This window comes from Pogoniulus pusillus, chromosome 3 (genome assembly GCF_015220805.1).
Source record: "Pogoniulus pusillus isolate bPogPus1 chromosome 3, bPogPus1.pri, whole genome shotgun sequence".
In the NCBI taxonomy this organism is placed as follows: Eukaryota; Metazoa; Chordata; class Aves; order Piciformes; family Lybiidae; genus Pogoniulus; species Pogoniulus pusillus.
This window is the reverse complement of record NC_087266.1, coordinates 28,649,328-28,675,406: the sequence shown is the minus strand read 5'-3', so window position 1 is coordinate 28,675,406 and position 26,079 is coordinate 28,649,328. Positions and strand designations below refer to the sequence as shown.

Genomic DNA, 26,079 nt, shown 5'->3' with positions numbered 1-26,079 from the left:
TGCCGGATGTAATACTGCTTATGCAACCTCTGTTCACACATGTCTTATAAGATATCCTTTACAAGAAGGGAAACCATTCTCTCATATGTGTTTGATTAATTTACTGCATGGGTGAGGGATTACTGAAAGTCATCTTCTGATTTTGATGGGAATTCATGCAGAAACATATTCAACTCTGTCTCAGTTACAGGAAAGGACTTCACTAAGAAGCCAAATATTTGCACAGATGCAGATATTGGGCAGGACTGAGTACAGGTACCAGCAGGGTCCTTTGGCATCTACATCAATTACATTGGCTTGAGATTTTATTGAGAATCATGGAAAAGCAACAGTTTGCATATTTACTGCACATTCCCAGCTGGAGTGGATAGAGGTCTCCAGCATGGGCATGTCTACCTGCTTCTCTGTTTTTACAGGAAGTCGTATTTCATTTTCCACTTCATAAATTATCTGACTTTAAACTACAGTGGTACTTTGTTGTCACTTCTTTCAGAGGTGCAGTGAGTGGTATCCATTGCAGTTACATCATTCCAGCTGAATAATATGAATGAATGTGGAAAAACTGTAATATGGAAAGAGAGGAAGCTTCCACCTCCCCAGGAGACTTACTGATGGATACAAGGATGAGCTCTGTATGAGAGAGGCACCTATTGAAAGCGTGTTATTGAGAACCGGACGATGCCAGGCCAGCCACTAAAAAGCCTCTGTGAGACCAGAGGGATGGAGCAGACAATTCTGCAAATCAGAGTTGCCAGGAAACAAGGACCTGGCCCATTAGGATACTGTAGACAAGCAAGACAAATATGCATGACAAGCAAGACAATATGTAAAATACACCTTTTTCATTTTTCATTAATTTACTTAGCATCTTTGTGTTCTGATTATTTCAGAAATAAACTGTTCTAGTTTACAAAAACAAAGCATCTAGCCTTTTGACTTTAGATGCTTTTCAGTCTTACTTGGCGCTAGAAGGCCTAGGCAGGTCTATCTCTGAGCTCTAGCTACCTGAGTTCCTGTAACATAGGCTGTACCAGGTCTTCCTATTCCTTGAGAGATTAGAGGCCACTTACAAATTATAACATACATTTATTCATGCCAATTTTGTATCCATTTGCTCTTGTACCAGTAGTGACAGCTTAAACAGAGCATTTCCACCCTAGTGCTTGTCACTTTCATGTACTTATAAAAAGAAATTATATCCATTCTTAGATTTCATTTTTCAAGAATGAGCAAGCCCAGCTTTTAGTATTTCCTTTCATAAAGCAAGCTAACAATTTCCCTCAGCATTTTAACAGTTGTCTTTTTACTTTTCATATTAAGATTCTTCTACAATTGCCAAAACCTGAGGTTGTAGGGAGCATTCACAGAAAGGGTCCTAGCAGTGCCCTGTATTAATTCTAGATGTTCAGATGCTATATACAAGCTGACATTTCTTTTCGTGTATAACAGTCCATGGTCCAGATGTTTTATGATGAACTGCTAAGTTCACATCTTTCTATATTTTACCTTTTCTACAACGCATGTGTTGTATAGGAAACAGGAGTCTGAAATCTGTCCTGGAGTTGGATGTCCAAACTAGTGTGGTGATATCCCAATTTTTCTGTCAGACTGTGTTCTGAAATGACATCCTTTCATCAGTTCTAGGGGACTTCTTAAGTTTCTTAAATTCAGACTTTCACATCCAAATGCAGGTATTCAAACTACTTTTTTTTTATTTGGGGGTTTGTTTGTGTGCTAGTTTGAAGCAGGCTAGAATGTTTTGGTGAGAAGAACTAGATTATAGGCTGTAAAAGGAAAACAACGGTGATGTCTGCTTCCCTCATTGGCTTGCTGAGATATATAAAAACATAAGTCAAAACACAGGTAACACACTCAGCACCACTCTCACTTGGGCTGCTGGCTGAGCTGCATCTCTCTAACCTCACCCTCCATTTTGGGCTAACCCACTTTGATTCCTAACCTCTGGCCGAACCTCCATTCTTCCTTGGGTCTGGGGTAAGGTTGAGAGGGGCAGGGGGAAGGTGAAGGGGCAGTTGAGAGACCCTCCTGGGGACTCAGGTTTCTGGGAGGGGAGTTGTGTTTCTGTATTACCTTTTACCTTGTATATTTCTGTCTATAACTGTATATACTGTAAATATCTGCTTGTACATTGTGCTAGCTGTAAATATAAGCTTCATTCATATTCCCAGATCTGGCTGAGTCTAGTCTGGGTGATTTCTAAAGTGGGGGGGGGGGCAGGGAACACCCAAACCATCACAGTTTGTTTGTGGGGTTTTTGTCTGTACACTTTGCTGAATGTATGATAAACTTGTAAAATATGTAAACACATTTTTTGAAAGAAATGGGTATAGTGGATAAAATATATACAATTTAGTCAAAAAACGTGAGATTCACATTCCCCAAAATGAGGATACTTCTAACTGAGCTAGTCCTTTAGGCCCACTCTATGGTCACTCCTGTTCCTCATCATAAACTTTTCTGATCTGGGATGAAATCTTATCACAAACAGAGGAATTACTTTTTTCTTTGCTTTCTCTAATTTCATCTGGATTTCTCTATGTATCTGAGTCAGACTGGTCTATTGAGGGCAGTTCCTCAGAAAGGAATGGGGGAGGGGAACGGTCTGCATGGATGTGTCATGTAACCTAACAAATGTGGCAGAAGTTTGTCATTGCTTATCTCGTGGACTGTCACATAGCAGACACAGAAGATAAGGCCTTGGCCAAACAATTATGTCACCCCATGGATACTGGCAGAGAATTCCCTCCACAGTCTTAAGAAAACTTTTCCCCATGCTTATTGCTTCTGTGAGTGAGCCCCACCCATGTTATTAACCACTTCATGATTTAACATCTTTAAAATAGTTTAATAATTTTGAATTTCTAGATAGAAATCAAATTCTCCAGGCAGCCATAACTGGTAATACAGTATCAGAAAGGTTTGCCTGGTCCTTACATGTGCACATCTTGTAATTCTTGTTATGTCTAACTTACTTAGAATTGTTATTTTACATAGTGTCAAAGTGTAAAATGTATGGTTTTGAGAGATAAATGAAGCAGCAGAGATATACTGAGTTTGTAGCCATTTAAGGCATTTTCCTTCACAGACAGCTGCAGCATGAAATATTCATTTAAACTCTCACCTGCCCTCTGCTACATGAAGAACTGTACTCAGGAGGCAGGCTTAATAAATCAATAAAGTTTGATTAATTAAGTTCTGTCTTGCCTTTTATTAGGAATGTAGAAATCTGCTATTATCCCCTTTTGTAGTTTTAGATCTGTATAAATAAATCATAACATTTCCAGAGAAATAAATCTTTCCTCAACTACTTTCTGTCTTAAAATAGCATGCCACACCTTCCATACATGACTGCAAAAGCACTAGTTTTTGTCATCCGAAGCACTTCATTCTGTGGCCTGGTTTTAATTCTTTTCCCCAGTCATGAGATTTCAAGAAAAAGGTCTTTCCATTTCATCAACATCGTGGGTTTTTGGTTTTTTTTTCTTCAGATAAAAATCAAATCGAAACACCAAGACACCCCAACAAAACTAAGACTGCTCCCAAGTCTTACCTTAAAAATGTATGAGCAACCAGGAAGTGCTCACGGAGAAACTGGAAACGAAATACTACTGTAGCTTTGCTGGTCAATGCACATATTGCACTAGAGAGGAAATTTATATCAGCTTCAAATATATACAGTATCACAGTATCACCAAGGTTGGAAGAGACCTCATAGATCATCAAGTCCAACCCTTTACCACAGAGCTCAAGGCTAGACCATGGCACCAAGTGCCACGTCCAACCTTGCCTTGAACTGCTCCAGGGACAGCGACTCCACCACCTCCCTGGGCAGCCCATTCCAGTGTCCAATGACTCTCTCAGTGAAGAACTTTCTCCTCACCTCAAGCCTAAATTTCCCCTGGCATAGCCTGAGGCTGTGTCCTCTCGTTCTGGAGCTGGCCACCTGAGAGAAGAGAGCAACCTCCTCCTGGCCACAGCCTCCCTTCAGGTAGTTGTAGACAGCAATAAGGTCACCCCTGAGCCTCCTCTTCTCCAGGCTAAACAATCCCAGCTCCCTCAGCCTCTCCTCGTAGGGCTTGTGCTCGAGGCCTCTCACCAGCCTCGTCGCCCCTCTCTGGACACGCTCAAGCATCTGTTTGGTTTCTCATCTGCATATAAATTACATCTATGCTTCCATTACCGCAGGCTCTCCTACCTAATATTATTACCTATTTCGTACAATTATATCTACTGATGTAACAAGTTCCTAGAGCTTGCTTCCATTACTGGCAATAGATATTTTGCCAAAATAATCTATCTCTCTTTTCTAGAACAAAAGTGTTTGGCTGTGTCATAGAATTAAAGAATTGTCAGAGTTGGAAGGGACCTCAAGGATAATCTAGTTCCAACCTCCCTGTCCAGAGACACATCCAGCCTGGCCTTAAAAGCTTACAGAGATGGGACTTTCACTACCTCTTTGGGCAACCTGTTCCACTGTCTCCAGTGTCCCTTATGATGAAGAATTTCTTCCTAATGTCCAATCTAAATCTACCCTCCTCTAGGTTGGATCTGTTCCACCTGGCCCTATCACTACATGACATGCTAAAAAGTCCCTCATCTGCTTTCCTGTAGGCCCACTTCAGATACTGGAAGGCCACAATAAGGTCTCCTCAGAGCCTTCTCTTCTCAAAACTGAACAGCCTCAACTCTCTTAGCTTGTCCTCAGAAGAGAGGTGATCTAGCTCTCTAATCATCCTCATGGATTTTGTCTGGACATGTTCAATATCTTTCTTGAAATAGGGGCTCCAAAACTGTACACAGTACTCCAGGTGGGCTCTCACAAGAGTGGTGTAGAGGGGGAGAATCACCTCTCATGACCTGCTGGCCACTCATTTACCTGGTGTAGCTCATTTCAGTCCTTGAAGGCAAACATGCTAAGAAGAAACAGGAAATCTTCCAACATTATCATCTCTTTGGAGTCAGAGAGCCTGGTATTCTAAGCACAGCAGTTGGAAAGCAACTATAACTAGAGAGGCTTGTGTATTAATCCACTGTCCTGTAAGCTGGATCAAAATGTTAACATTTCTTAGTGGCAGACAGTTTAATTGCTAGGGAGTTTCCTGCAACAAATCAGACACCCTCAGTTTGAAGTAGTTGGCCACAAAGCTGAAAGTTCATGCTAGCACGGGCTGCTTTCCACAACCCACTAATAACAGGAGTGCTGCTATTCAACACACTCCACAGCCTTGCTAAGTGTTTTGTTTAACAACAGCACAATCCAATGTAGTAAGAATCTACTAATTTGTGCACCCCTGACAGGGGCAAATGGGATGAAATCCATGAACTTTATCCTCCAACAATATAAACTCTGTATTAGTTTCCACAGTTTTGAAGGTGCAAGGAGCAGTCTGAAGAACATTATCTGTCTCATCATTGTCATCAGGAATCAGGACACCCTTATCTTCATGGACTTTGGCTAAGACTCATGTTAATGTCTTAGCATGAGTCTTCAGTGGCCTACCCCATAATAAGTTACTGACTAAGTTGCTGTTCCTACACAATGGAATCTGATATAGATGCAAGACTTCATGGGAAGAAACCAGCCTGGTACCAGTGGTCCATACCTGCCCCCTATGATGGACAGTTACACTAGTTAAGACCATTGTCTCAGAACCAAAGAATGGAGCTGCCATCATAAGAGAGTGATGTTTTGGTGTTGCTAAGGAAACTGTGGACTTAAGTGAACTTTACTCACTATAATATCTTTATAATACCCAAACACACCTCCTGGCCTCAGGCTACCCACCTCCAAGGCAGGCCGCACCCTGGGCCTGTCTCTTTAGGCCTAGGCCACACCTCAGTCACTCCTCCTTGGGCATGTGTGCAAATTTTACATCATGGGGAGCACAAGAGGCAGAGTGAGGGGAGTTTGGTCATCAGCAGTCATGAACTCAAATATAAAATGATGTCTCTCTAGCAGCAGATGCGAACATCAAGAGAAATTCAAGAAGGAGGCAGCAGAAGAGCTCAAGATCCCCAGGAACAGCAAAAGCTCAGGAGCTTGAGAGACCCAAGAACTTCAAGCAAGAGAACTTCAAGAGCACCAAGAACACCAAGAGCTTTGGGAGCTCCAAGAGCTTCTGCTTAAGCTCTCGACATTGTTGGTAGCTATAGAACCTCGTCCCCTTTCACAGTATCACAGTATCACAGTATCACAGTATCACAGTATCCTCCTCACTTCACTTTTCCCTCTTTTCTCTTCTCTTCTCTTCTCTTTTCTCTTCTCTTCTCTTCTCTTCTCTTCTCTTCTCTTCTCTTCTCTTCTCTTCTCTTCTCTTCTCTTCTCTTCTCTTCTCTTCTCTTCTCTTCTCTTCTCTTCTCTTCTCTTCTCTTCTCTTTTCTCTTCTCTGTTTCTTATGGCTAAATAATAAGGTTTCACTGCTGATTGAAGTAAAACTCTTTAGTGTGAGTCAACTGTGTTTTGCACTTTGAGATCATGCTAACAAACCACCACGAGCCTACTGTTTGGACTGTGACAGAAAGGAAGACAGATGTGCACTGTATTTGAGGTGGGATGGTGCCAGCAATGTGGACCACTTTAAATGTGCTAGAGTAAATAACAGAAAAGAAGACTGTGGAAAGATCTCAAGAAAAGAAGAATGGAAAGATGGAATGCAAAGAGCTGTGATGGAACAAGAGTCTAATGATAGACAATCTTAACTACATTAAAAGAAGTAACAAATAAATTATAAAAAGGTAGATGGGAAGAGAATGATGGAAATAAAACAAAGACGAGGCACAAAAAGGGAAGCATCAAAGTAAAAAGTGAAGAAAGCACCTTAAGAAAAATTAATACCTTTAGATATATGATGCAAGAAATTAATGGAATTGAGAGATCTGTTTATAGTATTCCAAATTAATTTATTGCCTGAATACTTCTGACAGGAGTTCAATTAAAGCAGAATCTACAGGGTTTTTTTCAGCTTACTTTCAAACAGCTTTTTAAGCTGCCTGAGACTATGACCAGCAATAGTGTGAGTAGCTAGAAAGCTAATAAACCCAGAGATCTGCAGAGAATAGGAAGCATCATCTCTCACATCTGCACTGTTCATTGGATGCATTAAAGATACATTTGCTTTCTAGAGAAGACTCCCTGACTGGAATCCATCTTACCTGTGTTAGTAGTCCACTTAGTCTAAATTTATTAACCAGACTTCTCCTATACCAGAAATAGGTACATGGTCCCATCAGCTGTTCTAAATATACACTGGGGAAAAAGAAAGAAGCAGCAGGCTTAATTTTCATAACTTGGAATGGAATTTGGGGGAGGGGAAAAATCTAAATATAAGTATAGCAAAGCACTGGATGAGAAAACCTCCAATGACTGCAGCACCATTTTTACCATACTTATGATGTGTTTTCAGAAACACTTTCTAGCAAACTTTGACTTACTTTTGTCTTATTCATTAACTGCTTCAGGGCTAATAGTTAGAACTATGGATGAAGCAACAGAGCAAGCTTGCTGTTGATACAAAACTGGGAGACATTGCTGAGACACCAGTATGTTGTGCTGCCATTCAGTGAGACCTTGACAGATTACAGAGTTGGGCTGAGAGGGAACCTAATGAAGTTCGGCAAGGGCAATTGTAGAGTCCTGTGCTTACGGAGGAACAACCTCCTGCACCAGTACAGGTTAGTGGGTTGACCTGCTGGAAAGCAGCTCATCAGAGAAAGACATGGAGTCCTGGTGGATAACATGAGCCAGCACTATGTACCCTGGTGGACAAGAGTAATGGACTCTTGGGGTGCATTAAAGAGTGTGACCAGCAAATTGTGAGAGGTTCTCCTCCCCTTCTACTCTGCCCTAGTGAGACCAGATCTGGGGTATTGTGTCCAATTCTGAGATGCCCACTTCAATAGTAAGCAATGAACAACTGGAGAGAGACCTATGAGGGCTACAAAGATGATTAATAAATTAGAGCTCCATCTGAACTTGAGGAAAATGTTCTTTACTATGAGGGTGATGGAGAACTTGAATTACCTGTCCAGAGACATTCTGGAGTCTTCTTCTCTGGAGATAGTCAAAACTCTTCTGGACATGATGCTGTGCAACTCATCTAGGTGAACCTGCTTTAGCAGGGGGGTTTGAACAGGATGATCTGCAGAGGTCTCTTCCAAGCCCTACCATTCTGTGACTCTTCTGCATTAAATCCAATAGAAGAGTGTTGACACTATTTCTGGCAAACCAAAAGCAGAGGCAGTGCATTTCAGTTGCAGATGTTCCCCATTCTACTTAAAACAATATTTCATTTTTTAATGCTCACACGAGCTGAAGTAGATGATCACACATATTATTGATATCAGAGCTACTTATTTGCCATCACACAGTTTGTTGCTGCCTTTTTTTTTTTTTAATTATACAGAACTTCTGTTTCAATCCATCATCACAGGGTAACAGAAGTCATCATTTTCACATTGATTTTACATTGTAACATAAATTGCAGGACAGTGAAGATCTAGTATGCAGTGATAACCCTCACTCACATCAGGGAAGTGTTACTAAAACTTAGATTTGAGAACTAGTAAGCAGGAATTTATTCTTCCTTTGGCATCATCAAATATGAAGTCTTAAAAAAAACAAACCAAACTGTCAAGAGTTTAATTAAAATAATTTCCACTAAATATACAAGACCTGAATTAAACCAGCTTTGCAAACATCTTGATTTTGTGATGAACACTGGAAGCTGTTACAGCAGCTTCCTTGTCGTTTCAATTTGAGGTCAGCAAGCAATGTAAGCATACCACAGCAACAATTTATCAAAGCTTTGTTTTCCAGGTGAGCTCAATGTTCAAACCAAAAATAAAAATAAATGCATATTTTACATTTACACTTCAATATTAAGTGGTGAAGTTACAGTATTTCTTCTCATTTTATTTCAGAGATAAAAATAGCTGATAGCTTTAAATATTTTTACAGAAGGACCTAAGACACTTTATGTATTTGCTATGGTTTTCTTAGCTGTGAGAGCTTCCCAGTGGAAACTGCACCACTTTATTTAGAGATATAAGTCTACACTACTTTAATGACAGAGTACTTGATGTCTCTTATGGAAGCATCACTAATATCAGACAGGTGACTGTTTGATGGTCAGAACTGAAAGAAATAATAGCATTTAGAGGTGCATGGGGACCGATCACATCTACAGTTCATATTTGGAAGTGTTTGGAATTAGAGCAACAGAACAACCACAGGAGAGTGCTCACTAGTGAAGGTTTGGAGAAAACTGCAGCAAAGAAGACTCACCAGTCCTTGCTCTCACTTCAAAAATCCTCTAGAGATTTTTTTTTTTTTTAATCCTCCAAAACTTTTCTCTGTGGCTGCAAATTTTTATGGCACTGTGCATTCCTCTGGTACTTCCGTAGGAGAGAATAAATTTACAATTCAGAGGCTAATTGGCAAAAGTATGCAGTTAAAATCACTTTCCTCTGCCATTTGAAGATATTTAAATATGGTGCATAAATTTTCAGCAATCCCTGCCCCCAAGGGTTGAAAATCAATGGAAGATCTTCATCCTAAGTTTCTATGGCCACATGATTATAAATAAATATAAAGTGTGTAAACTTAGATCAGCTTTTAAACAGCAGATTTCTGCACCTGAGGCCACTTGGCACTGATTGTCCTGCAGTCCCCCTCTGAAATAGGTTTGGCTTGGAAAATGCTGGAGTTGTCCAAAACAGAGCCATAAAATAAGAATAATCAGTACCTGAGCTCACTCTTGCTGCTCTTACTTTCTGCCATAGATGTATTCATCTGGAACTTAGGCAAGAAGTGGGAATTAAATTAATCTGACATAAATAATCAGGCCCCTTAGATTTCATTGTCACCCATAGTGGATAACATTGACTACTGTACAGTTGGCAACACTTGCTGTGCTCTTGTTCATGTACTAATAATAATCTGCTCTGCATGGGTGCTGCTTAATGACATTGAGTGCTTGTACGATCTTTCACTACTCACACTGGGGGTAAAGATGCATGGCTGTTGTTATTGTTAACCAGCATTCTTTGTATCCTACTCAAGAGCCCACAGCAATAGAACAGAACCCTGTCACAAGTTAATGGGTCTCTACTGCTAAATCACTACTGCTAACTGGAAATGTCAATGTTAAAATGAATTGAAAGATGTTAATTATTCAAGCAACACGGATCCTCTGACAGCATTTTATTACAGTATTTACATTCCCTCCCCCGCCCTCATAAAGAAAATGTTAAGAAAGCTACTGCAATCAACATTAGCTGACTAGCTACATGCTACATTGTCTTCTTGGGTTTGATTCAAACATCAGAAATGTAAGTTATAAAGTGGCTTATATTAACGTCATAATGAATAGACATGCATTTATATTTCATCTATCGCACTCCAAACTTCTCATGCAACCGTCACAGCATTACATCATCTACACAACAGTGGAGGATACTAAGATTTTGACTGTTACCCCTGGAACAGTCGATCTTCTTGCCAATCCATCAGGAGATAAAAGACTGTAACTCTTTATAGGTATTCTGAGAAAGTACAGGTGTGCACAGGGCAAAAAGCGGTCACGTAGGCAGGGCTCTCGAACCATAATGTTTCCACTATCTGGGCAGATAACTAAGGCAGAGCAAGATGTATCACTTTATCAAGGAAATGCTAGGAGAAATGGATTAAGGAAAGAAAAGGCCATGAATTAGTCTCCAGGACCTCTGGGGTGTATCTGACTCAAGCCAGATCTTGGGTAGTTACATAATTTCTCAGGGCCTTATCCAACTGTCTTTTCACTATCACTAAAGACAGAGACTACAGATTCTTAGCAACTAGTTCCAGTGTGCAAGCACTCTATCAATACTTCTTCCCTTTTAACTAGTAGGAAATTTCCATGCTGCAAACATGGTTAGAAAGTTGCCCGGCAGAAAAGAACCTGGAGGTTGCTGTTTGACAGCTGGTGGAACATGAGTTGGCAGTATGCTCAGGTGGCCAAGAAGGCCAACAGCATCCTGGCCTGGATCAGGAATAGTGTGATCAGCAGTAGGGAAGTGATTGTGCCCCTGTGCTTGGCACTGGTCAGGCCACGCCTTGAATACTCTGTTCAGTTTTGAGGCTCTCACTACAAGAAGGACATTGAGTTGTGTCCAGGGAAGTGCAACAAAGCTAGTGAAGGAGGATGAAAGGAGGCCATAGTGATGTGGGGTTCGGTCTCTTCCCTGTAGTATGAGTTGACAGAAGAGGAAATGGCCTGAAACTGTGCCAGGGGAGGTTTAGATTGGCTCTTAGGAAATATTTCTTTATGGAAAGAGTGGTCAGACATGGAACAGCCTGCCCAAGGAGGTGGTGGAGTCAGCACCCCTGGAGCTGTTCAAGAACCATGTAGACCAGAAGCATCAGGATTTGGTTTAATGGTCATGGTGGTGTTAGGTGGTGTCGCAGAGGGGCATTCTGCAGCCCACGCCCATTGTGGTGGAGGGGAGAAATTAATTGGTGAGAGATAATATTCTATAAAAATATATATTTATTAACTTTAATATTCTGAACTCTCACCACCCCCAACCACTGTATATTTAATATTAAAAGGATTCTACATGGTTATGAAAACATTCTAGGATTAATACCACACTATAACTTATTAATAACTAGCAAACATTCAAACTATAAACAGAGAGAGGATTTGTCCCTGCAGCTTAATGCCGTTTGGGGTCTATATGCTATTTGCCCAACAGAGGGGGCTGAAAACTTTCTGCTCTATGGCAGAGGCAACAGATATTACAGAGGCATTAAAGCATTTACTCACAACTCTTATTAATCAATAATCACCCTACAGGGCTACATCACAGCCTATTACTAATGTCCAAACTTCAGGGGAGTCTTTGCCTGTGGACTTTGAGGCTGGAATCCTCCTGGCTTGAGGGGAAAGGAGATTCTTCCCAGCTTGTGGGGAAATGACTGTCTCTGACCTTACGCTGCTGGCTTCTTCTGGATGCTCTGTCCAGGGATACGTAGGCAGGATCTCAGGTGCAGAAGCAGGATGCCATGCTGTCTCAGCACGATGCAACGCTGGCTACTCAGGCCAATGGTATGATCATGTACAGGCAAGACAAAGCAAATCTTCCACTTCTTTTGTGGTTTTTAAAAATACAAAACAAAACTACAACATTTTTCATTCAAGGGTAAAAAAACTTTATCACAGTCAAGCCTTCTGAAGACAAAGACACTGTGCTTTTCAGCTGGCACTTCACCTTTGAGAATTCACCTTTGAGACAAATCCTGAACGTTTTTTAATGCCTAGACTGTCCCAGACGTATTTCTTGTTGAGTTTCTTAAACAGTGAAAAGGGTTGTGAGTAGTAATCTTCTCATTCCCACTACACAAAGATTACTTTTAAGGTCTGTACACGGAACTTGATTATAGGACAAATTCGTTCTATTGTATAAAGATTGATTTTTCTCTATTAAAATGAGTAAAAGCCTCTAAGGTTGGTGGAGGTCTTAACACACAACATCTGGTATTTCTCATCAGTGAAAAGACACTTTCCATTCACAGCCTCAGCATTTTCTTTATAGTAATAAACAGGAAGATCTGCACCTGGTCTTTCTATTAGTGGCTATTTGTATGTGTTCCAAACCCTTTAAAATTTGCTTTCCAGGAATATTTAAACTTTTCAGGGACACAAAGGAGAACAATTCTATATTCTGAAAAAAAATCTCACAGTAATACAATCTTTTTTCTCCTTTGACACACAGTTTCTTCTTTGGAAATTTGTAGCACAAGTTAGATATGAGAAGGAAGCTGTTTACAATAAGAGTAGTGAAATACCAGAACAGGTTTCCCAGAGATGTGGTAGAGACCACATCCCTGGAGACATGCAATGTCAAACCTGATGGGTCCCTGAGCATCCTAGTCTAATTTAAGATGACCCTGCTCACTGCAGGAGGGCTGCACAAGATCCCTTCCAATTCAATGTATTCTGTGATTCTGTACCAGCTTTACATGATAACATTTTTATACTCTTGGAGTTATAGGAGTGGCTTTTGTGAGAAGCTGCTTCCCCCACATCCAGTAGAGGCAATGCCAGCCAGCTCTAAAATGCCCCCCTGCTAGCAAAGACAGTGGTAGCCACTCTGTGACAACATATTTAAAAAGAGGAAAGAAACCCAGCAGCTTTATTTGGAGAGGAGGATGTGTGAAACATCTCTGCAGACACCAAGGTCAGTGAAGAAGGAGGGAGAGGAGAAAGGTGGTTTAAGATTTGGGTTTATTACCTTACTCCAAATTGATTGGCAATAAATTAAATTAATTCTCCAAGTCAAGTCTGATTTTCCCATGATAGTAATTGATATGCAATCTCTCCCTGTCTGTATCTTGATCCACAAGCCTTTCGTTATATTTTCCATCCCCTATTCATCTGAGGATGGGAGAGATAAAGTGGCTTCAGTGGGTACCTTGGCATCAAACTAATATTATCCTGACAAAGCTTTCTGTAAAAACAAGCCTTCCTCCTATTCCCTACAAGGCTGCTGAACCTGCTGTAGAAAACCCAAAAAAAACTCCAAACACATTCAGTTAATTTTGTCACACAAAAATGTGGGTTGGTTTTCAAGCAAACCAGTTCTTGTAATTTTGGATTTGGACAAGTCTTTGGAAGCTTTGTAACGTGTGCTAAACACCAAGATCAAACAACAGCCAGCAGGTAGTACAACGCTGTCACTTATAACATTGACAGGAAAGTGTCTGCTGGGGAAGGTATTCACTATGCTTAACCCTGGCCCCTGCAGGCTAATACCTCAATGGTTTTCTTGAATTAGTAAAGTGCCCTCCTCCAAAGGGCAATTTAGCACTGAAGACTGATTTAGCTACTCTGGATCTCTCTCTAGAGGACTCTCTCACTTCCATCAACTTCAGAAACAGTCTGCAGAGCTTAGCCTCAAAAAGATCACACTGGCCTTTGTTAAGTCTCTAGTATTTACCTTCCACCACCAGGAACAGGGGCTGAAACTCTCTACTGAGATGTACAGCTGAGTATGTTTTACTTAAATCTGTATTGCAGGTGGACTGAATTCTACTCAGCTGGAGCTCAGCACTCCTGCCAGATTCACCAGTCTCCGCAAAGCTTCCAGGATGACTGCAGAGTTTTTTTTTCCACTGTCCCCTTAAAGTGTTCCATTTGATGGCTACCTGCTTGCTGCCATACAAAAGACTGCTGTGCCTCAGCACCTTCAGAACCAACTAACATTCTGCTGTCTTACTGGCACAGCTTCTCTTGCTCTAACTACTCCATTATATCACTGGAGCAGCAGCGGGGGCTGGGTTTTCACCATCAACCTAAACACAAAGAAGAAAAATCCTCAACTTTTAAGACCTACTGGCAGCAATTTTTATGATTATTTAGTAGCAACAAGAGAGAAAAACGTTCTTTTAAACTCAAAACCCAAATAAAATTAGGATTTTGTAACTCAGGAAGAGAAGGAAGAAAGTCCATATAATATTGACAGAACTATTCTCAGGGCCATTTCCATATCTTCCAGTTCTTCTGTACTTTACCTAAACATAGTCCTACCCTCCTTTAAAAATTTCCACGTGATCCTTGAATTTTGTCAAATAACAGATTTGAGATAGAGACCTATAATATTGTTTGAATTGCGAGAATGATTACAGCTCTTTAAAAACCTTGTTAGGACTTCTTGCACTTATGATTCTGCCAAAAATTCTCTTCCTAGAGTATGCTTGCAACATAAACCAGCCATCCTAAATGATTTGGCTCATCCCAAATATGTTGTGGTCATATATCAATACAAACTACACACTCTGCCTGTTGAATTCCTCATAAGAAGCAGCTTTTGGCTTGAAATGAATCTTGAAGCATGTTGATTAGAAAGATAAAGGGTGGAGTTTTCAATGGCTGTCAAAATCTAATTAATGTGAGAGGAGAAAAAAGTCAGCACCTTTTTTCCATTTAATTATTTTAATAAAGGAAAATCCAGAATTTTACAATTCATCTTAGAGCTGGAAAATCTTTAAAGTTAAATATCACTTTCAGAAGAGTGTTTGTCTATATACTCAATTTGCACACACTCAGAAGGGTATTTTGTACTTCTGCACTGTCTGACAGATTCTCTGAACAGATTCTCTGAACAGGACAGTTTGACAGTATTGTGACAATATTAATTTAAACAAGCACTGGATCACCCATTGTTCTTTCTGTTAAAACTCAGCAGGACAGGAAAAAAAATACAACAGGGTAAGACTTTGCCAAATACACTAAATTACAAAGTAGATTACCACTTCAAAAATAAAGCAGCAATTTCTCTAACTAAAATACACAACTGACAGTTTACCCTGGCCATTTATAAACAAGAAGCATATAATCTGACCACAAACATTTCAGTGAACTGTAAGCTGTTTCCCATGTAACACGCAATTACAAAACATGACTTCCAGAAAGAACCAGTATTAGTTTACTGAAAAAGGAATGAAACACTTGACCACCTCCTACACACTCCCAAATTATGCTGCATCCTTCTCAGTTCATGGTATTTCACACAAGAAGATCAACTTCTTCAAAATTCTCTGAACCTGTGTTTAACTTCACAGTATGTCAAACGAAGTTTTAACAGACAGAAACCTGTGGTTTTTAATTTATTTAAAATATTTGCAGCAAGTCTTATAATTACTTTGGAGCACTTGGCAGCTATTTACTTATTTGAGTAATAAACTTCTGATATTTCCCTTCTCTTTGAGCTTAATACTTGAACTGTGTCTAAACTTCTCCTCTAACATGGAATTAAGATTAGGAAAAAAAGGGTAAAAAATAGTCTCTGCACTTAGTAAGGACAAATTCTTTGTAGGAAAACTGTAACACAGTTCCCCCTTCCATGAAATAGGCTCGACAATATCCAGTAATTTACAGATTTGTGGACTGTGACTACATATTTATTCTTGTCCTATGTTCTTTTGGAACATAATGTATAATCAGCACACTGTTTTATTAGTCAGGGAAGAATCAGTCCATAATTTAACATGAAATTGAAACCTGGGAAGTAATTTTTGCTGGCTTTAAAAAAAAAGGTCAATTCATTAGTCGCACCTCAGAGTTCCAAAATAAATAGACCTTTTTCAGATGGCATTATCACTTATTCCAAAGCCTCCAGGAAATGTTAAGAACTGCCAACTCGATCCCTGGGAATAATCCGTAGATCTGAGCCATGCTTTAGAAACACATTTCCTAAACAAACAAACAGACCAGAGCATGTTACCAATCAACCAAATAAAATGTTACATAAACAAGCACACACATTTAAAAGATAATAATGTTTAATCAATGTTTAACTAACTTTGCAGTAATTCTTTTAATATACCATTCCATGTTTCCATGGAATTTCATCTTGTCACTCTTAATCCAAAGAGTTCTCAATTTAAAATAAAAATACCAGACCCAAAGTCATCTAGTAAAACTTGCAATCTACGGCTTTGCAAGCTCTGCAGATCTATACTTGAATGTCTGATTTCACTTACATGCCATAACAATTTTAAGACTGTGAAATAAAAAAAATATTTTTTATCTTGAGATCATTCATGCATATATTAATTTTTAATCCTCTCCTTGGTTCAGTACTTATCTACTTCTAACTTCACAACTTCAACTGTACTTTTCTTTTAGGAAGGCTCTCCACATATCCAAGTATAAGTGAGTTTAGCTTTAAAAAAAATCTGGCATTTTGTCTTTATTACTGTATAGTCTTACTAATGACAGTCTTTTCAAAGAGAGTACATAGTATGAAAACTAGAAGTTTCTAATACTTGGTCCTCAAGAATATTTCCTGTATGTATGCAGCATTGTCATTCAGGTTGCCATTTTATTCTATTAAATGTAACAATTGAAAATGAAACCACATTGCTGAAAGTGTCAAATTATTGAATTACTACACGATTTTTTTCTACTTCATACTGCTACTAAACAAAGAAGATTGCATACAATTCTGCATTATCCCCTTTTGATAATATCTACCCATTCTTATTTGTCTTTGCATTGATGTGTGGAATCAGAATAACTGTACTTCTTTCCCAAGCTCCCCTCTTCAGGGATGTACAGTGCTCTCACAAAATAGATACTCAGCATTTGTTCATGAGATTAGCATATGGAGTAAAGACAGTCTTTTGCAAGCTTCACTTTTCCAGCATGTGGATCAGGATTGAAACCACCCTACTTATTCAACATGAGTATTACAAAATTAGTTCAAAAGGTGTTAGCAGATGATGTTCTGGTTTTAGAGATTTGCCAAGACCATATACTGAAGAGGTTTACAAAACCCACTCAATACAATCTGTTACACCAGCAAAACAGAGAGCTAAGCTTGCTAATGTAGCTAAAAAATGTCTGTATTGCAATAGCCATCATATAATTCCAACATTGGAAAACAGGCCACAGCTGCCTTTCATGAAGAGAGCAGTTCACCTCACCTCTGTTTCCATCATTAATATCAAAGTGGTTTTATTACAGTTATGACATACCATTCCCTGAACTATGGTGGATTTAAAATAGAAATCAATACAAGAATTAAGTGTTGAGCCTAGCTATTTCAGTTTTCATTTCTCCTGCTCTGTGGAATTATGTAGGAAGAATGACAGAAAGTGGTACTTGAGTACTTTTATTCAGAAAGGTGAGGAAATAGTGGAACAATACAAAACTTCTGAAATCTCCAAAGATTAGGCTATACTTCATTCCCAGATCATCTTATTTTGCAAAGTTTTTGAAGACTACAGTAACTATTCAATCTACAGGAACTTTAATATATGGAAAAAAACCCCACCAAACTCACAAACCAATGAATCAAAATAAGGAAAACCAAAAGTATGTTTTACCCTACTAAGTTTTTGAGATACCAGTTAATAAGGCTGAACATAGGGTTATACCTATATTATATAAATTTACTTGTAAACCAAGTATGGATTTTGATCTGGGTCTTGGGCTCAGTCTAGATCAGTTTTTTTGGTTGTTTTGGTTGGTTGGTTTTTCTTTTCTTGGTTTTTGGGTTTGTTTGTTTCTAGAGAGGTGGTATTGGTTTTTCAGTTGTTGGGTTGGGGTTAAGTTTAAGGTCAATGCCACAACATTGTCATGGTAGTTTCCATGCTTAAAAAAATAAATCATGTGCAGCCCATGTGCCCAATTTTACATCTGCAGATAAGATTAAGACCACAATGAAAATACTTTGCATACAGATCTACAACAGACCTTTGCATACTTGAGGCACTGAAGTTTATCAGAAGGCATTAAGTGCCTCACGACGTAGTGAGAAGTGTCACCGACATCATGCTCTCTGCACATCTGCACCTCTTCAAACCACAGTGCCAAGAGGAATCAGGACCAAGTCAGAGATCGTCTGCCTCTTTCCCTTTTCCTAATATAAATGGGGCAGAGCCATTTTGTGGTGAAACCCTTCCCAATTTTTTGATTCTCCTAAATTAATGAATTGCCCATAAGCATCCTTGTGAAGATTTTCTCAACTGAATTAGAACCCAAATTTAACTAGTTTGTACATAGGTTGTGGGTGGGGCTTTTTGGAAATTAAATAACTACACATTTTATAATTCCTGCCTCATTAATTGCCCCAACTAATTCAGTGCTATTATATGCTTTGCAAAGATTTGTACTATTTCTCTTACATAGCTAAGTAAGCTGACAGTATCTTGCTTTCTCATGCTCTCCTTAGAAAAAAAATAAAATGGTGTAGTATCTTATTAAACGACTGGCAGAAAAGATAGTACATACAAATGAGAACTGGCGGAGATTTCGTGCAAAAACCAGAGGAGCAGCAAGACTCAATCAACTGCTCATCGCTTTTGCAATTCAACATCTGTACTACATTTTTATGTATTTCAGGTGATGGGGAAAAGCTTTACACTCTTCTATGGCAGAGATAATAAAGTTTTGTCTCCTAACAAGCCTCCACAGCTGAAGTTACATTTCTTACATAGAATCCCTTGGTGAGAATGAGAGGGCTTTCAAGCAAGACAATACTCTCTTTCTGAAAACATGCTTTCCAAAAGCACCAACAGCTTCTGCTCCAAAACTGAGTATAATTTTTGGACATATCTCATAAGAAGTGCTGTTAAAATATCAAATACTACAGAACTAGGTATACTGGGGGAAAAAATCCAGCTGCTTCTCATTATCTCAGTAGCACGTAAACCAGAATTACTTTTTTTAAGCTAAACACCTATGCTGTGAAGATCAGAAGCAATTCCTTTTATTCTTAAACAAATGCTGAACAACAGCTTTGTGGATTCAATTTTTTACACACTACACTGATTGATGTAATGCTTCTCACTTACAAGACATCAAAACTTAAAATATAAATCAACCCCGAGTTCTGTACATTGGTTGAAAAGAAAAATAATGAGGTTTTTATTTCTGGGCTTCATGAATAATAACTTACCTGCTGTTTGTGCAGGGTTTATTCCTATACCATCTAGAAAAACAAAAATTAAATAAAGAAAAACAAAGAGGGGAAGGTCAAATAGATGTATTATACTATACACATAATCAAACAGATGTTCTAGCTACACTAAAGTTCCATCTAAAAAAACATAAAGTATCAACAAGATACAACTACTACATCAGGACCTCAGGCAGCTATGTCACAGAAGCTAACAAGAAACCTTCAGCACAGAAAAATCAAACTATGTGTCTGGACAAAACTGAATTATTAATATTAATGGTTTAATACTTTCATCCCATGCAGCATAAGCAATTTAATGCTGTAGTATCAATTAATTTTTCAGTTTGTAGAGGTTGTGAAAGAACAGACACTTTAGCTTTTATCAATACCCCTTCACTGAAAATACACTAGAAAAACTATTGAAATATATATTAAAAAAACCCTATACTCTTACCATTTGTTATAATGGCACTTGTTGCTGCAGGAACTTTGAACTAAAGAAAAGAAGAGAAAGACAAAATAACATAAGAAGCATACTTAAGGCAGAAATTATATGGGAAATAAGAGGAGCAATTATCAATTATAGTTCTAGCCAGTTCAGGTACAAAAAAATATGATAACCTTCATATCAGATTTATAGAGAAAGTAAATCAAAGGCTTAAAGTCAAAGTTGATTAGACTCTCAGTAGAGAATGCAAAGTTTGCAGTACTAAACAGCTCATTAAATCCAATTATTATTATTATTGGATAAAATATAACAGGCATATGCAAAGTTAAGAAATACTACTTCTTATACTAAATAGAGGAATACCGAAAACATGTATGGAAATGAACTTCTAAGAATTCTGCTTGTTATGTGCAATAGGAGTTAAGTGATATTGAGCTAGGCTTGGTTAATTCTGACCAATTTCCTTGCTTTCTCTGTGGCTCTACTGGGAGCTCTCCAAGTGAACTATTCCAAGAATTCACTCGAGAATTTGCCTACAAAAGCACTAACAGCACTACATCTGATCTGGCTCCCTCCACAGATTTTTGACACGGCAGTCTCCTGGAGAAACTTGCTGCTTACTGTTTGGACGAACAATTTTTACTGGGAATAAACTGTCTGGATGGAGAAGACTGAAGAGCGCTGGTGCATCATAGTTAACTTTAGTTGGTGGCCTGTCACAAGTGGTGTTGCCACAGCTCAATATTGGGGCCAGTTCTTCTGCTTAATATCTTTATCAATGATCTGGATGAGGGGATCGAATGCACCCTCTGTAAGCTTGCAGGCAGAAGCAGTGATCTGCTTGAGGCTAGGGAAGTTCTACAAAGGAGAGGCTGGATCAGTGGGCCAAGACCGGCAGTATATAGTCCAACAAGGCCAAGTGCTGCATCCTGCACTTTGGCCACAACAACCCCAAGCAATGCTACAGGCTGGGGACAGAGTGGCTGGAAAGCCAGGAAGAAAGGGACCTTGAGGTACTAGTAGATAGTAGGCTGAAGATGAGCCAGCAGTGTACCCAGGTGGCCAAGAGAGCCAATGGCATCCTGGCCTGGATCAGGAACAGTGTAGCCAGTAGGACGAGGGAGGTTATTCTTCCCCTGTACTCAACACTGGCCAGGCCACACCTTGAGTCCTGTGTCCAGTTCTCGGCCCCTAAATTCAAGAGAGATGTTGAGGTGCTGGAACGTGTCCAGAGAAGGGCAACAAAGCTGGTGAAGGGTCTGGAACACAAACCCTATGAGGAGAGGCTGAGGGAGCTGGAGTTGTTTAGCCTGCAGAACAGGAGGCTCAGGGGTGACCTCATTGCTGTCTACAACTACCTGAAGGGAGATTGTAGCCAGGTGGGGGTTGGTCTCTTCTCCCAGGCAACCAGCAATAGAACAAGGGGACACAGTCTCAAGTTGTACCGGGGGAAGTATAGGCTGGGTGTTAGGAGGAAGTTCTTCAGAGAGAGTGATTTGCCATTGGAATGGGCTGCCCAGGGAGGTGGTGGAGTCACCATCCCTGGGGGTGTTCAAGAAAAGCCTGGATGAGGCACTTGGTGTCATGGTCTAGTTGACTGGCTAGGGCTGGGTGATAGGTTGGACTGGATGATCTTAGAGGTCTCTTCCAACCTGGTTGATTCTATGATTCTATGATGTAGATTTAGAATGGATATTAGGAAGAAATTCTTTACAGGGAAGATGGTGAGAAACTAACAGGTTGCCCAAGGAGGTCATGAATACCCCTTCCCTTAAGATGTTCAAGGCCAGGTTGGATGAGGCCTTGAGTGACCTGGTCTAGTGGAAGGTATCCCTGCCCATGACAGGGAGGGTGGAAGTCCCTTCCAACTGAAATCATTCTATGAATAAGTACCTCTAACAGATGAGAGGCAGATACCAACACACTGTAAATAAAAACATTATCACTGTCACAATAAACCCTGACAATCATGGAAAGAAGTACAAATAGATAAAAATTGAAGTCAAAGTGTTTGCAATACTCCACATTAAATTTACACTTTTAATATGCAGTTTGTAAGACAGAGAAAATCAAAACTAAGTAGAATTTAATTGCATTATCTAAATTATCACTGCCAAAGGTATATATTGGGAAGAGCTGAGACTACCACAAATGACTGAGACTTCCTGAAACCTTCCTGTTCAACGATACAGTTTACTTTCACTTTGATCTCTGCCAGTTGTGAACTGTTTAAAATGAACTTTCCTATGTTATGGGCTGGAGATGACATAGAAAAAAATATTTTGGTTATTTCCAAACAACAAAGAAAAAAAAGGAGGAGGAACACATTTTGTTTCATGCAATGAAAGAATTCAGAAAACTTTACTTGGAAAAATTATAACCTTCGACAAAGCACTGTGACTGAAACCTGATACTTAAGATAATAATTCTGTATCATGTTGTAGTTCTACAGTTCCAGTGGAACTCTGGTTATAAACTGACCAAAATTTTAAGACTCTGAAAGCAACTCAATAGAAACTTGCTAAGGCTAAACAGCTGAAACCTAAACCCTTCTAGGTTTCAAGAGCTTTAGTCACTCCGAAAACAACACACTTCTCTGGAGACCAAAACCCAGGGCTACATTCTGAACTTCTCCTTCTATGTCTCATAGAAGCCACTGTGAAACTGGTATCTGAATTGTAACACACTGCTTAAGTTAATGTTAAAACTATGCAGTTCAGAAAAACAAAACACAAAACACCATTAACGTATTTATATATGACGAGTATTCTCTCCTATTCTTTTCAATGTCAGTTCATAAACGATAAAAGAAGCTTCATCCCTGGGGAAGAGTCTAATAGGTTTTCTTCCACTCTGTTTACAAAGTATTTTGCTCTGCCTGGTCTAGAAATGTAAAAAGCTCAGTGCTGATGGAGAATTGTCTGAGGACAAACAGCAAAGTCCCATGGATGCTCAAAATACCCACATCAACAAAAATAATGGTTTGTTAAATGTGAATATTTAACTAATTCATTATTCTCCAAAGCCATGTCAAGAAGGCCCTATCACCAATTCACACTGTGCTTCTATGAGTAGGCAAAGTTAACAGCTTTGATGGCAACTCTCCCATCAGAAATGGCTCCACTCACTCTTGGTGCCTGCAATTCTTCAGTCCCACTCCAGTATTTTCTGGAACATCTCTTGCTTATTAGACTTCTCAGTCTAGGAGTATATGCATGGGTTTTGTGGGCACATCTGCATTACTTGAAATTAAAAATAATTCGGGAAGAAATATAGTAAAAATCCCAATTAAATTAGTAAGCATCTTTAACAGGATTTATTATTCTGCATATTGTTCAAGTAAAGTTACAACAAACAAAAAATCCACATATCCCTCTCTCAGAAGCTGTGTTTTCACTAAGTTCCATCATGTAGTGGTATAGAACACTAGGAACATAAGAAGACACAAACCCCATTGTCCTTCCTAATTATTTATTTTCTTACAATTCTAATGCTTGAACAACTGAAATTTTAAGTAACCGAAAACTTTTCAAGTTTCCCTACAAAGAAAGAATTGCAAGAATGGACTCTCAGCCAAATCTGCTTACTAATTAGATCTTAAAAAGTCATCATGCTTTTAGCACTTTATTTTACTGTTTATAGCCAGAAGAACATCTCTTAATCTTTGCACACTTAATCTGAAATGAACAGGATGCATCTCTTCAAATACATTATACAGGTGATTTAGGCACCTATTATTTTGGGATTCCACATGAAAGATCAAATACCCAGAAACCTAAGAACACCTTATTCATGTCTATCTCATCTGGTTCTTTTTTCAACCTAGACAATATGTCTAATCTCATTAACATCTGTAGTCAAAAAACATGCATCTCTGAAGTAAGAGCTTACTGAAACTGAATAAAAGAACAGTTTAAGGATTTCCTAAATAATTCTAAAGAATTTTCTGCATATTCTACGTAAACAATTTGAAAAATGATGTAACAGCAGTACCTTTTAATTATAGCCAGTGTCACAAAGGTTTACACTACTGGTATAAAATAGTTTAATACAATTGCAAAGAAGAACAGGGTTTGCATCAACACCCATTCTCAATGTGTACATTGTACAAGAATTGCTAAGTTTAGGATTCTGAAAAGTTTTAGCACATCCACTGACACCAGAAAAGCTTTTATCCACATGTATCTAACAAGGACATTCTTTGTGCCAGATTAACCACTTTATGTTAAAATTAAAAACCTTCTGCATTTAGTTTTATTAAGTTTCAAAAGTTTAAAAAGTCATCACTTGCTACTTACTTCTTCTGCAGCAAACTTCAAGACAGCTGTGAAAGGGGTACTTTCAGGCACACTTAACCTGAAATTACAGCATAAACACTTGACTGTTGACAACCTGAAAGCCAACATTATTTGCTATCATACTAATTGAAATTTAGGTTTTACCAATGCCAAAAGCGTGTATGTACTACTTAAAGTCTAGTTCAAAGCCTAAGAAGATAACATTTGGGAGTAGAACAAGTAGAAAAGCGAGACGGACGAGTTAAGAACAGTAACCCGCCTCTCATTCTACACAGAGGGGGAAAATTGCCTTCTCCATTCGAGCGAAACGCCTGCCAGGGAGATCATTAAAAGCCAGTCGATTTAGGAGCCCTGTGTTGGTGCTGCTGCCAGTTTTCACGGCCTTTTCGCGTCACGCATACACTGCAGCATCCCCAATCCGCCACAGCACTCACACTTTGTAAGGCAGCCGCGGATCCGAGGTAAGCGTCACTTTAAAGGTAACCTTCGACCTGGGGAGAGTGAGGGGAAAGTACTGGGTTAGGGCTGGGAGAAGGGAGAGAGAAGAGGGCAGCGGGGCGCGGGATTGTTCACTCACATGATGCTTCCGAGCACCGCCGCCCTCCACCGACACGTCAACAACCACCCGGCGCCCGGCGGGGCCTTCGTTGCGCTTCCCTCTTGAGCTGTCGGCGGAGCGCCTGATTGTAAAGGAAAACTAAAACCCCTCTGCCGACCGCTTCAGCAGAGAAAGCGAACGTCTTCTGTCCTCATGCCTTACTGGCATGCAGAGGGGAGAGGCTGAGGGGCGCACTAGCGCACCGGAGAACGGCAGTGGGGATGTCTAATGAGGCAGTGGCTTTGGCAGCTTCGCGGTCGAGGTAGGACCCCGGCACTGGGACGCCCATGTTTTCGTAGGCGTCGTGAAGTGACGTCACGGCAGTCCCGCAGGGGAAGTGGCGGGAGCGTGCTTGGGCCGGGGCGGGCGGAACTGCACAGGGCCGCGGACCTGTCGTGTAGCGTGTCCGGGGCAGAGGGACGTGACGGCTAGCGGCCTGCGCGCCTTGCGCTGGTCTGCCGTATGCGGCTGTCGAACGAAGATGAGCTCCCTTGGTTTTGATTAAACACCAGCAAGGGATTGATGAGTTTACATGTGGGCTTGTTTATAACTGCGGATTTACGTGTGTGTATGTGTATGCAGCAAGTATGTGTGTGCGGCGGTGTGGGGGTGGCTCATCTTTAGGGGTGATTACCTGAGGCTTTCAGTTACTGTGTCGTTCTCAAAAGTGTTCGGCAGGTGTTATGCAATGAAAGACGGATGCAGACGCATACCGATTCACATCCCTTAGTATTCACGTCGTCCTTTGGATGTGGAGCTAGAGTTTGAGATCTGTTTGAATAGTGATGGGTAAACTTATGGCAGAAACCTAGCCGTTTCCAGTTTTGTTATCTGTGACTTTTGGCAAACTATTTAAAGGGTAAATAAGGTTGCAGGAAACTGCAAAGTAATGTTTGTCTTTAATGCTTGTTCATGGCTGAGTTTCCAACTCTGGATGTGTCAGTATTTGGAATGCAGAGAACATTTTGCCAGATTGCTGTCCTATTTCCAGAGTTTCTGCTGTCTGCAGAAAGGTCAGCTTTCACCGCAGGCTGAGGCGCTGCGCTTGTTACCGCACACTTTTTGCCACACTGGTCACGGAAAAGCATTTTGGTGTGCTTGCTTTAACTGGAGTCTCACTAGGGTTAAGGTAGAAGAAATGTACAAAAAGCAGCTGACACATTGCAGTCAGTGATTTCCAACCGAACCCACTGGCTGGGTGCCTAGCCGTGGAATTCAGCTTTTTATCCTTGTATTGCTGTTATTTGGGCACAGAAAAATAGCACACA

At 39.9% G+C, this 26,079-nt stretch overlaps 1 protein-coding gene across 1 annotated transcript; it reads right to left on the bottom strand.

Annotated features, from left to right (window-relative positions):
* Window positions 1-14,974: 14,974 nt before the first annotated feature.
* UFM1 (ubiquitin fold modifier 1) lies at window positions 14,975-24,875 on the bottom strand. The gene is made up of 6 exons (XM_064173404.1): window positions 24,791-24,875; window positions 24,648-24,704; window positions 24,214-24,271; window positions 19,922-19,961; window positions 19,465-19,497; window positions 14,975-16,253 (listed from the first exon to the last, which is right to left on the bottom strand). Coding segments are annotated over exons 1-6 (258 nt in total). The 5' UTR covers window positions 24,793-24,875; the 3' UTR covers window positions 14,975-16,185.
* Window positions 24,876-26,079: the final 1,204 nt, after the last annotated feature.

Coding starts and splice junctions, on each gene's coding strand:
- UFM1 (XM_064173404.1), bottom strand. Junction 19,498..19,921: donor AAGTGCCATTATAACAAATG/GTAAGAGTATAG, acceptor TTGTTTTTCTAG/ATGGTATAGGAATAAACCCT. Junction 16,254..19,464: donor AAACCCTGCACAAACAGCAG/GTAAGTTATTAT, acceptor TTGTTTGTTTAG/GAAATGTGTTTCTAAAGCAT.